We start from the raw sequence: 13,572 nt of genomic DNA, 5'->3' as shown, positions 1-13,572 counted from the left end.
AGCCAAGCTGACTCTTCCCCAACATACTATATCCATCTATGTGTCTGATAATTCTATTCTTTAGCACAGTTTCAATCAACCAATTTGCCAGGTACTGAAATTAGGCTTACTGACCTGTAATTGTCAGGATCACCTCTGGAGTTTTAAAAAAAAGAAATCAACTCTACATTCGCTACCTTCCAGTCATCTGGTACAGAGACTGATTTAAGCAATAGTGAATACCATCTAGTCCTGGTGACTTATTACTGTTTATGAATTTGTTCTGTATCCTCTTCTACTGATACCTCAATCTGGGACAGTTCCTCAGATTTGACACCTAAAGATGGTTTAGATGTGAGAATGTCCCTCACATCCTGTGCAGTGAAGACCGATGCAAAGAATTAATTTGCCTTGTCTTCCTTGAGTGCTCCTTTAGCACCTTAATTGTCCAGTGGTCCCACTGATTATTTGGCAGATTTCTTGTTTCTGATGCACTTTTAGTTTTTGTGTCTTTATACTAGTTTCTCTATAAATGCTTTTTTGGCCTGCCTAATTATACTTTTACACTTGACTTGCCAGAGTTTATGTTCCTTTCTATTTTCCTCAAAAGGACTTTACTTCCAGTTTTTAATTGATGTGTTTTTGTCTCTAACTGCCTCTTTTACTCTGTTGTTTAGCCATTGTTTCTTTTTTTGATCCTCTTATTGTTTTTTTGGTGGGGGTACACATTTAGTTTGAGCCTCTATTATGGTGGTTTTTTAAAAGTTTTGATGCAACTTGCAGGCATTTCACTCTTGTGACTGTACCTTTTAATTTCCATTTAACTAGCTTCCTCATGTTTGTGTAATGCCCCTTCTTGAAGTTAAAAGCCATTGTTGTGAGTTTATTTGGAATTTTCTCCCCTACAGGAATGTTAAATTTAATTATACCAGGGAGTTTTCCTTCTGCATAAAGGGCAAAACAGAAGAAAGTTCAAAGGTATTTGAAAGTGAAGCTGACTGGTGGATAGTAAAAGCTGAGAACATTGCAGAAATAAAGGCAGGGGCTGGCATCATGATAAGTTATTAGGGGAGCATCACTGAATGTGGTGAAGGGTTTAAAAGGTGAACACAAAGAGGTGAAATCCTGACCGCATTGAGATCAATGGCAAAACTCCCATTGACTTCAGTGGGGACAGGATTTAACTCAAAAAGCTTAAGTTTGATGTGGAGATGAAAAGGGAGCCACTGAAAGCACTGATGGCATGAGGTGGGCAGAGCAATGAGCCAGGCAGATGATCATTTTGAGTGAACTTGAGGGGGGCAAAGGTGCAGTAGTCCAAGCCAGAGAGGAGGTGGTTACAATAGTCAAAACATGAAATGAGGACAATTTGGAAGAGAATTTTAGCTGTTTGGAGAGATGGAAAGCTGGATTTTAGAGGTATTGTGTAGGAAGTAGCAATGTGTTTTAGACATGGCCTGGGAGGGCCGTCAAAGATGATACCCAGGTTATGTGTATGAGCAACTTGGAGGAGATGATGGTGCATGCCGTGACAGAGAAAGAAGATGGTATAGGGGAAGGCAGGAAGGGGCCTGTGGAGAGACTCCAAAGATGGCTGGAAATGTAGGTATCAGATTCACTGAGGAAGGAGAAGTAGAGCTAAGAAGATGGCACAACTAAATGAAGGAAGAGTGATTTTGTAATGGAGAAACTCAGCATGATCAGGAGACTTCTGCCAGACACACAGCACAAGAACAAGAGCTGAGAAAGTGAAGTCAGTGGAACTATACTGATTTATTCCAGCTGAGGATTGACCCTGTTTGTCTATTTGAGTGCTAATAGTAGACTTGATCCTGTGGTACTTATTCAGGAAAAACTCCTCATTGAATTTAGTGTAGATGGCCCAGGCCTGTGGTTAATGGTCCAGGATCTTGGGGGGATCCACAACCATAGAGGTAGATGCCCCAAATCCACCTTTGATAAAAGAATGATGAAGAAACTCCAAGAAATGCAAACATGGCATTTCCAGTCCCCAGCATAGAAATAAACTTAACAGAGGGTCGGAGGAGGGGGGTAAGTAGCGGGAAGGTATTTCTTAATGGGTGGGAATTTCAAAAGCTCCTAAGTATGTTAGGCACCTAACTCTCATTGAAAATCAATGTGAATTAGGCACCTAATTCATTTTGCTGCTTTTCAAAATCTCATTCATAGACTTCAATGGGAGCTGGAGCAGACTAACTCCAGTAGTTTACATTTAATTACATTAATGTAAGTTTTACTTAATTTAGCACTACAGTAGTAGGCCCTCTTTGTGTATTACTACTGGGAGGTACTTGTAGACAGAAGTCAGAGGGAAAAAATATCAATGCTACCAGTTCCTAGAGCAGCAATGCATGTGGGAACCAGTATTTTACTTCCAAATACACTCCATCAGGCATTTATAAAAGCATCCATCAACATGGCAGCCAGCCACAGATATAAACTTCAAACAATGCATACATTTTGGGGACACAAATTAAGTAAAAGTCATCCAGGTAGAGATGCATAAGCAGTATAATTGTTTTGCCCATCAGTATACTTATTTATGGTCCCTATCATCCATTATGGAAAGCTGAACAGCACTAAAGTTGATCAATAATTAGTAGTGACAAGAACAGAAGGCAGCTTATTGTAAAGTATTATTAAAACCATTGAAATACAGAAATCATTTGCAATATTCTGCTTAATTCCTAAACGCTAGATAAGATTAATTGATAATTAAAATAAAAGTCTGGCAAAACAGACAGAACATGGATTTTTCCCCTCATAATGAATCCCTGCATTATCCAAAAGAATGTTGCCGTATTACATGTCGCAGAAAATTGAGAAAATACAAGAAGGTAGAAAATTACCTGTCTACAGCACAGTTTCAGATTAAGAACAATTCCATAATAATGAAGGCTGGGGGCAGCTATGGTTTTGCCATTATTTAAAATGGCATTAGCTTTGATCTCAGTAAGACAGACATTTGTTTTAAAATGTATCTTGTTTTTTAATGTGAGTATCTACATTTGTGCTTCAATTATCTTTATTAGTGTTTTCTATGGGGCAGCCAGTGTGTTAGATCAATACAACAAAATACTCGTGAAAAGTCACATCCATCTTTGCAGCAATACATTTTCTGACCTTTTCCAGGTATAAACTATAGTATTTATACTATAGCACATATATTATTGGACCACTGGCAACTGTAACATACTTATTTATGTAGATTAATGGAATTTATTTCATGCATGTTATCTTGCATAAATTAGTTTTAATGAACTGATGGATCACTTAGTGTTCTATTAATAACTAACTGTCTATACACAGACTATATCAAATTCTAAAAATAAACAACTGATGTTAAAATTACACATTAAATATTATGTCAGTAATCTCATTAGTGTGTTTTGAAGATAAACCAAGTCATCATTGGGCTGGCTATACCATAGGTCAATGGAGTGGGATTGCTGGTTGCTAAGGAATCTGGGTTCTAATTTTCCATAAGTTTATACTTTCTCTTTTGACATCATTTTTAAAATTTAAATAGAAGGTGAAATGTTCTTGTTCTGGACCTTGTTATCAAGGTTACAACCAAAATGGGAATTTTGCCTGAGAAAAGAATGCAGGACTGAAGCCACTACCTAAAGTAAAAATAAGATCAATAGAATGAAAATGCATAGTGAAAAAAAGTGTTCACAGTTATTTATTACTAACCTGGTATCGGCTGAGGTGTTAACACCACCGTGGGAAGAGGCCTTGAGGCAGTAGCTGGCCTAGATATAGCCATAGCTACTTGATTTGTCATTAAAAGAGGCTTCTCGTGTCCCTGGAAGATTCTTGATTCCTCAGGATGTATCCATGCTGAATCCAGAGCAAATGCATTATTTAAATATATCTGCCAAGGATAAATAAAAAGTATGTTGAAGTTGAAGATAACATAGTTTCATTGCTTATTGTTTTCCTGGTTTTTATGTCTTTGATTCAAGCTCTTATAGCTATATATACACGTTTGTAGCATAGATCATGTCTCAAATCATGAACGGTCTTATAAGACTAGATTGATTTATGTTTCCTAATTATTGGGAGGGTGTGATTATCTAACAAACAAACTATCTCATAATGGGACTATCCAGTTTAGGAAGTACTGCCAAAAAAAAAAATCCAAACCCCACAGTATGAAAGAACAAGGCCAATCCTACCCCAGAGACAGCTATGGCAGAACAAATGTATCTACAACATTTGGTAGCCCAAGGTTGTTCCAGTGAGGGCTGAGAGATGGAGGAGGTGAAAAAGTTACTCATATGCTTAAATTTTCAAGGCCTGAGGTTGCAAATACTGTGTGAAATCCTGGCTTCACTGAAGTTGATGGCAAAACTCCCATTGACTTCAGCTTTGTCGGGATTCCAGCTGCTGAGTCCATTTCTAACAAATTTATATAAATGTGCAGTCAATAGCAAGGTGTTGCAAGTAGCCAAAATATGGAAAACACATCAAAACCAATTATTTTTGGTGGTACAAACATATTTTACCTGACTTAATACAGAACTAATGTTAAAGCTATTTTAGTCTTTTTCACTATTTAAGAGAACTGCTGACTTATACCTTCAGAAACAGCCTATTTATTGATCAACTTTTTATAGCATTAATTTTTCGAGAGGATTTTTGCTTGACAGATTGCTGACCTTGTCCATGCCATCACAGTTTACAAAACTCAATGTTTTCCAGTTGTTATGATAAGATCTTAATATAAAAATGTCCCATGTAAAGCTCAGAGTTACCTTGCAATTAGGTAGTCTCTTATCTCTCCAATTTTTCCTGGCATGAGGTGGAATAGTAGATGTGTATACATGTGGGAAGATAGGAACAAATTCCACACTAGAAGAAGGTGAAAATCCTATAACTGGAGAATGAGCTCCAAACATCCACTTAAAAAAAAAAGAAATTACAAAATTACATTAATGAAAAGTATTCTACAATAAATCAACCAAAGTTTGTACACACTGCATTTAAAAAGTGCATTTCAAGCTAATTTAATTTAGCAACTGCTTTAGTCTAAACACTGGGTTTTCAAAAAAAGCATTATTGTTCAGTCTCATATGTATTGTGTGCCACTCAAAGCTAAACTGCTATAGAAATCTACAAATAGAAGGCTCAGAGTTAGAGTACCTAGTCAATGCTATTACTAATCACCAATGAACTGGAAAAAAAATCACATATAAATAAAAAACATCATCATACAAGATTGTGTGTGTGTTTCTGTCTCCAGAGGCAATGGAAAAAACAAAGACAAGGCAGAATATGTGATTTCCTGACTCTTGAATTCTTTGGACAAATATATTGATATTGTAGAAACATTTCTGCACTTCAATCAAATTTCCTCCCACTTCAAAATAATTGATGTTATTCTTCCATTAAACACAAGAGCATGTAGCTTTTTCTCCTGCCCACCCTCTTTCAAATCATTAACTTCCAAAAGACATTCATAGCTAAAATGCTTGACTGGGAATCTCTAAGCAAAATTAATCTAAGATTATTAAGTTCAAAGTTTTATGTGAAACAGCATTAAAAATACAACAGAGGTGCTAAACTACTATGAAATTAACATAGCTATTAATATCTAATACATTAAAATTTAAGATGACCATTAAAGCTGACCAGCAAAAGTTAATTTTAAGTGGCCTTACAATACTGACAAAAATTGAAACATTTATCAGAAAGCACCACTGAGATGTATTGCTTACATTAATATGGTTCAAAACATCTTAGCGTCTATTGTATATCTATCTATAAAAATCAAAATAGGAGAACTGAATTTAATGGCCTATATTGTTAGAGTGCCCCTTCATTACCAGCCTGCTTTTTCCATCGCAAATAGGAAAAGATCAGAGGGTTAAAGGATGAACAAGACAAGCCTTAATGAGCCAGTGCATGAGCCATCCCCCACCCCCTTCTTTTATTAAGAAAAAGATATTGCAGGTTTCTAAACATTAAGGGGAAAAAATCTAGTTCCTGGACATTAAATACCTCTAGTGGCAGCATCCTGACACAACAACATAAAAACATGTTGCAACAGCATCCAGTTGTATTTTTTTTTAAATTATATGATGGATCTTGGAAAAGCCTTATGGGACATTCACAAACATTATAAAAATAGGACTGTTCAGGTGATCAATGCCTTATCTCTTCTAGTAGGCCAATATTAAAAATGGCAAGACAACTTTGTTTTAAAGCAAGAAGGAGAGACAGGCTTGAGTTACTTGGCTGAATGAAAGACACCCTTATATCTTTATCTTCCCCTTATTTAAATGGGGATAATAAACGCTATTCCTAGCCTGCTCTTTCGCAGCAATTATAAAACAAGATGATTTTCTATGGAAAATAAATGCCTCTTCCTGGAACAAATACACTTTGGAACCGACCAAAATCAGCAATCTGTTCATTGCTCAGCCCCAGCATTACGGTTCTCTTTGCAACGCAATCTCTGCTCTCTCAATCCTCAGCTTTTTACACTCGAACTCCCGCAAACTGGGGCATGCCATTGACCAACTGTACGGCCCAGACACTTACAGAACATTAACTCCTAGCACACTGGAGTCTGGCCGCAGGGATTGCGGTTCTATACGTTTTCAGACACACAAGTCCGTAGAAACACACACGGTATGTGGCTTAAGTACGAAGCCACACGTCCGGAATCCGAAATAAATTCCGATGAATAGTTTATGCGGGTTCCCCCTGCCTTTGAAGTCTGACACAGACGGTGCAGGCAGTTACTAACGGATGCGCAGAAACTGTGTGGGTCTGCAACAACCAGGGCTGTGCGGGGCAACTTCAGCACCACCGCGCGTTGGACAGCAGGCAAAAGTTCTGCCCTAGGCTTTCTGCCCAGGCAGTCATCACCGCATCCCCTCCCTCTGCGCCCCCCCCCCCCAACCAGCGCCTCACGAGCATGGCTTTTTTTACTGACCCTGAAAATGACACGCACGAACTTGCGTGGATCAAGTCGGCTGTGCTATTCTAGCAGCACTTCGGGAGTCCAATACCCCGATCGGGAAAGAGGGAGGGGGGAGGGAGGAGCGGGGAACCGCATTCATTACCTGCCCATTCAGGAAGGGATACTGGTGCACGGCAGGGCGCTGATCTGGCGCAGAGGGCACTGACAGAGGCAGGAAAGGCTCGCAGGGGACTTGCCAGCCGGGAAGCCCCTGGAGCAGAGGAGCAGGGTGGGGAGGATGCGGCGAAGAGAGCAGAAGTGGAGGGGGCACCACCCCGGCCCCACCTATCCTGAAGACCCCAGCCGCACTCGGGACCATCCAAATCCAGGGAGGAGGTGGGGGCTCTGCATTCATCTGCCAGAGGAGAGGCTGCTGCCGCTTGGCTCTCGGAACCGGGAGCATTCTACATGGTACGGTACCGTCCCTCCGCTCGCAGGGCTCGCCGCCGGGACGCGCAGGGGCAGGCAGCCGCGGGTGCGGGACCGGGACAGCTCCGCCGAGGGGGCGATGCCCATCCGTGCCCCCGCTCGCTCTGGCGGCTGGAGCAGCGGCGGCGGCAACACCAGAGCCGAGCGAAACTCCCCTCCATTCAGCGGGGCGGCTGCTGCCAGGCTCCGCCCTCTGCCCAGTCCTCCCTCCCCTTCTGCTGATGCATAGCTCGGCAGGAGACACCTACGGGGGCGGGGGGCGCAGCTGGCCGGTCTCCGGCAACGTCCCCTCCAACTCCTTCCAGCTCTGTGTGCGGACGGCAGGACAGCCCAGGGCAGCCGCTCAGTCCGCGGGCTGGGGGGGAGGTGGGAGAAAAAGAAGGAAGGGGGGGAGATGTGTAAAGGAGGGGAGCTGGGCTAACAGGCGGCGGGGGGTGGGGGGGGCACCCGAGGGCCGCTGCCTCAGAGGGGTGGAGGGAGAGCCTGGAGCCCGCTCCTCTGCCTTGGGAGGCAGAAGGGGGAGAGGGGGCTGGCGGGGAGGCCCGGTCCCAGCTCTAGTAGAAGCCCCCCCCCCCCCACACACACACACACACACCCGGATAACCCGGCTGAAGGTGCCCCGAGGGGAGACCGCTGGGCACTCGGTCCTTTCCACCGTCAGCTCCCCAGAGAAGGGGACGCGAGCGGAGCGGGGCCCTGCTCCCAGGAGAACTCCGCTCCCAGGCACTGAGCAAAGGGGCTTTCCACCCTGCCCACCAGGAACCCGCTGGCTGATCATCACCCCAGGAACCGGGTGACAGGAAAAGCTGGTGGAAAGTCAGAATTTCCCTTTCACAGAAATAGCGACGTGTTTTCATTTCATTCCAGGGAAAGAAAAAATAACAAAAGTTAAAACATCAACGTAAGTTCAAGATTTCCTGCTGGGGTGATCATAAAAATTGTTGGGGGGGGGGGTCAAGGGCAGTGTTTTGTTTCGCCAAAATTGAAATGTTTTGTTCTGATTTTGACTTTACACGTTATATTACATAATGTTTAAGAAGATTTGACCGAAGTCATTTCAGAGCTTGAAAAATGCCATCCTGAAATGAAACATTTTGCCCTTATAAAAAAAAATTTAAAAATTGCCAAATTTCCAATAAATGGTTTGATGAAACAGCATTTCCCTATGGGAAAACAAAACAGACAAAACAAAACCTTCTACTGGAAAATTTCCAGCTAGCTCTAGTTATAGGTAGTCTGGGTTCGATGCAGAGATTTTCTCTTTTAACACACCTGCTTATAATTTTCTAAGCAAGTGCTAAGTTCCTGGGGGACTGGACATTGCTACAAGTCACTGAACATTTTTACCAACAAGTGGCTGATCTTAAAAACTCTTATCCACAGTTACTGATAGAGGCAATGCACCCAGTGATTAGGACATTGGATGGGGATCCAGGATTCTTAGGTTTTCGTAGTGGCTCTGCCACTGACCTGCCACAGCCACTTCATCTCTTTACCCATTTTCCCTTCTATCCTGTGTCTGTCTATTTAGACTACTAACTGTTTGAGACAGGGACGGTCTCTTACTTTGTGTGTATAGCACCATGAACAATAGGACAATATTAAACCATAATACAAATCAAATAAAAAAAGACACAGCAAACAGGCCAAGAACTAAGTTTTCACTAGAATGTACAGTGCCTTTGAAGAACTTCAGGAAAAGATTACAATAGAAAGCAAAGATAACCTGGCCCCTAGAGTGTGTCCAAGTTTGGGCTGAGGTACTTTAGATACTGCTGTAGAGAAGGCGCCTGTGTGAGGACAAGTCTTCAGTATCCTAGAGAGGCCCACCTCCTCTAACAAAATGAAGAACGGGAAATTGCTCCTTCCTATCAAAAACATGCAGGAGAGAGTTTAGGGCTGGCGAACATTCCTTCAGATCCGCCAGTCAAGGCGACTGAATCTCCTTGCTCCCCTCTCCCTCCATTATCTCTCTTGCAGAAGATATTTAGTTCCCAGAACCCACACCCATCAGGGAATTTGTCAAAGGCACAGGACCATCTACACAAAGGCCCAGAGTCATGGCAGCTCCAGAGCACCCCTGCCTTCCACCTTACCCCTACCTCTTCTGGCCCCTTCTCTGCACAAAAGTGAATGCAGCCTCATGCTATATTAATGTTTTCATAATTTTTTTAACTGATGGGAGAATAATGCACCTCCAACTTCCCTTGCTCCCCTAGCCTCAACCTTCAGAAGTGCAATGCAGATGGAGAAGGATGCTGTAAAGGCAATTTAGACCCCATGGGAAGATCTGAACACAGAGGGTTCTCTCCATACATAGATGGGGGAGTGTAGTCCAACACCCAAATAATATATATAGTCCCATAAAAGTCAGGAGCTTCATTTAAAAAAACCCAACCACCACCACCCAGAAGCATTCCAAACTCTCAGCCTCTCAGCCATGTTCTCTTATATGGGTCTATTTTCTGATCATTAGTACATATATCATCCCCCGTGAACATTATTTTCTTCTTCATACAAGTGAGCAGCTCCCACTATAGACAAACGTATCAAGAGTTTAACTGTCAAAGAAATGCACTTTCAGCAGCACGTTTGGTGCACCGCCGACCTCTATTGGCACTATCAGTTAAAAACACATAAGTGCACTCCCACTATTCCTAAAACAAAATAATATCCACGGCCACTAGTTATTCAGACTTATCTGCTATGTTTTTCCAAAGGATAAAGGAGGGCTTCTACATTATGCTGCTAACAACATTATTTGTTGCATATTTTTAAAATTAGACCTTCAAGATAAACACATGAAAACGTCAGATATTCTGTGGTCACATTTAAAGCTTTGATGATAATTTAAAGGGAGTGGTGGAGGGCTGACAAATTTTAGTGTGTTGATTTAATCAGAGGTTAAGAAAGAGGGAGTGTGAAAGTGTGTGTAGGGGGAAACCAGAGTTCCTCTTCCCCTGCTAAAAGCAGAGAGGAGCATTTTCTCTCTCTCTAACTCTCTCTCCTCCTTGGCTTGGGCAAGCACCCCTCCTCCACAGCACCTCTTCCTCTCTGGTGGGTGCAGTGAAAGCTCCCCTCCTGTTTCCATCTACTTTAACCACTAGACTTTTTGCTGCTCAGTCATTTAAGTCAACTGACTGCTTTTTCCCTGCAAGGCATAAGCACATAGTAAGGGTCAGGAAATAACATATAGATAAGAGAACATTTAAATATTTTAGTGCCAGAGTTATTTTTTTGTACACACACCACTCCACATTTCATATTAACATCCCACATTGAGGCCAGAGCCAGAAAAAGCAGTAGACCTAGGAGGTCTAAAACCAGCATTTCAGTCTCTTTCACTCACAAGGTGTTCAGTATTACAGTGAAATAGCAGGTGAAGAGCTTGGTTAGTAGTAAATGTTGTAAAATAGCTGTGATTTGGGGGGGGGGAAACAGACATTGTCTGTGCATATTCTGGTTTTTTAAGAGGCACTCTCTTCCTCTTTGCACCTTTTGGGTTAGTGTAAGATAATTATAAGGTTCTCAAGGTTTCAAGTGATCTTTAATAAAAAAAAATAAGTAAATAGAGTTGTGGATAGCACAAGTTATTTTCTCCCATAAACAGCAAAAGTTGAAAAGAACCATAGTTCTCTTTGAACATATTTCTCTCTTATGCTCAGGGGAGAGGTTGTTTCTTCTGAGGATTTTTTCTATTTGAAAAGGATGCTGTTCAACTCCTAATTGTGGGTATTTGGTTTTTATCTCACAGATCGACATTTTTTCTTAAAAATAATCACTAGGGAGTCCAAGATTATCTATAGAAAAACCAGATACTAATCATCAAAAACAGTTTTATTATTCAGATGGGTACAGATCACCTACAAATAAACCAAAATCATAAGGCTAGATATTCCATTGCAACCGGAATATTTCAGTGTAGTTGGAGGACTGGGGTAAAGATTTTCCCATCTTTGTGCTCTCCTGATTCTAGCAATAGCCAAGCACCAGTCTGATCCTTGATATATCATGAAGTTTCTCTATAGTGTGGCCAGCAACCCATGGGCCAAAGGGCTATTCCATTACCCAATTGCTGGTGTACAGGATGCCTCAACCATACCCCTTTTTTTCTGGGAATACTCCTTATGCCTGGAGTGATGGAGGAAACAGTTGTATAGAACTGAACCAGCTCTGCCCCTCCAAAGGATTATCCTTACAAAAGAGGAATCCTCAGATAGCCAGGTCAAATGATAGCTAGAATGAACACAGCAAGGAATCCAGTCTGTAGTCCTGGTTGAAACAAAAATTCTTTCCCTGTACCATTAATGTTCATGGGAGTGTCAAAGAGCATACCTGCTCTGCAATACCCCTTGCTAGCCTGCATGGCTCTACTGAGGCCTGCCTTAGTTTGCTAATTCACCCCTTGAAACGTCCACAGAGTCCGGATGTTCAAAACATTCCTCTTTCTGGGGTCCAGTTTACTAAGGCTTCCCCCAAAATCTTTCAAAAAAGGCTCAGACTTACAAAGTTTTCATCCCAGTTTCAGCTAGGACTTTCCTCCCTGCAAATCTGTCTTCTCTTTAAGGGTTCGTTTCTCTCACCTCACTCCCAAGATGAGCACAGCTCCTCTTCTCCAAAGGTCTGTTTTGGCCTCAGAATTCAAACAAATAAATGATTGTTTGCTTCTGTACAGAGTTAGGTAAAGCCATTCCTCTGCAAGAGTCTGTCTCATTGTTCTCCACCAGACTACAACTTAGCCTTCTCCACAAATCTTCCATGCTGCTATCTTCTCCCTGCTAACTCATAGCCATGCAGGAGCTTTCTTTCTCCCTGCAGTGTCTGTAGGCCTCTACCAACACCAACTTGCAGCAATCTCCACTTAACTAGGCCCAGGTGCATTCCCTTAAGCCCAGCTGATCAACTTAATCAGTCCAGGTAAATTGGACCATGCACCTTTGTAAAGAGGCCAGTAACCATGTGACAGAGAGGTATAGTTAAGGCCCTGTGCCATCAAGCTGAAAATGTGTATCCATATGTATTTTGCATTGCTCTTTACTACCTTCTGTGTTCTGTATATGTATTCTCTTTTCTATCTGGATTGTGGGAGGGAAAATTTAATCAATAAAGATGTAATTTTAAGGTTCACTTCCATAAAAAGAGGGACAGTTGTAGTTAGCATATTGAACTAATGTTACATAAAGGTGTGGGGGATAGAGGTACACGATATGTCATGCTACATGGTAATTGTTTGTATTTGTCTTCGTTCCCCCTCCTCCTGAAAATAATCCACACCTCACATGTTATTATGGTTTGTTATCTCAGGAAAACTCTTGCAAGATTCTAGTATACACTGTTAAATACCAGAAACGTGTCTTGTTTTTAATTTGTTACAAATATCAGCATACCCAACCAAACATTTTGCTGATCTTAGACAAGAATGCTTTGTTTAAAACAGATAGGTGAGAAAGCCACTTCTGCTTTTAGCTGATCAGATAAAGTCTATGATAGTGCATCATTTGGTAGAAGAGACACATTCTATAGCCTACCCTCACACACACAAATATCGGTTGCTTTTTCACTCAGGCTTCCTCCTCTCTAACTAACTAACTAAATCAAATAAAATTGATGTGCCTTTCCTCTCTATACCTGGGAAAATCTTTGGTTGTTATCCAATCTAATTGTGTAGCAGCTTTATAACATGCCGATATTCAAGAGACTCAGCTTTATGGAAATTTAGTACTGTCATTCTACAGGCTAGTGGAGGATGAGATAGTTGCAGAAGTGAAAAGCTTGATCACCTTAGAAAATCCTAATTACACTGTTCTCATTCTGCCTTTCTTGATCAATCCATGGAGTGGCAAGGGTGTTGAGTTTGGCTGAAGCAGAGAAAAACAAACACCCCCCTCCCTCCCAGTAACAACTTTCAGATGCCCAGAGGTTACTAGGGAACAATCCCAGCAACAAAATAGGGCTTGACAGGAAAACTCACACCCTACTCTATAAAGCTAATATTCAGAATATTTGGACTGAATTCACCCTTTTGACAAAACTGTGCACCCTGAACTGAATGAAGCCAGCATAGTGGTGGAGTGCCGTGCATAACCAAAAGAAAGATCTGAGTATAATTTCCACATCTTGGCATCATGCCCCATACATGAGTTCCCTTCCTTAGGGTATGGTAACCCCCT

The 13,572-nt window shown here is 41.7% G+C and overlaps 1 protein-coding gene across 1 annotated transcript in view; it reads right to left on the bottom strand.

The window, feature by feature from the left end:
- The window catches only part of TCERG1L (transcription elongation regulator 1 like), a 228,077-nt gene extending 220,507 nt beyond the window's left edge, over positions 1-7,570 (bottom strand). The window contains 4 exon segments of the mRNA XM_074959139.1: positions 3,697-3,877; positions 4,761-4,907; positions 7,077-7,340; positions 7,343-7,570. Of these exon segments, the coding sequence (XP_074815240.1) occupies positions 3,697-3,877; positions 4,761-4,907; positions 7,077-7,340; positions 7,343-7,489 (739 nt within the window). The 5' untranslated portion in view covers positions 7,490-7,570.
- Positions 7,571-13,572: the final 6,002 nt, after the last annotated feature.

This window comes from Natator depressus, chromosome 7, assembly GCF_965152275.1.
Source record: "Natator depressus isolate rNatDep1 chromosome 7, rNatDep2.hap1, whole genome shotgun sequence".
Classification (NCBI taxonomy): Eukaryota; Metazoa; Chordata; order Testudines; family Cheloniidae; genus Natator; species Natator depressus.
This window is presented reverse-complemented; position numbering and strand designations above follow the sequence as displayed.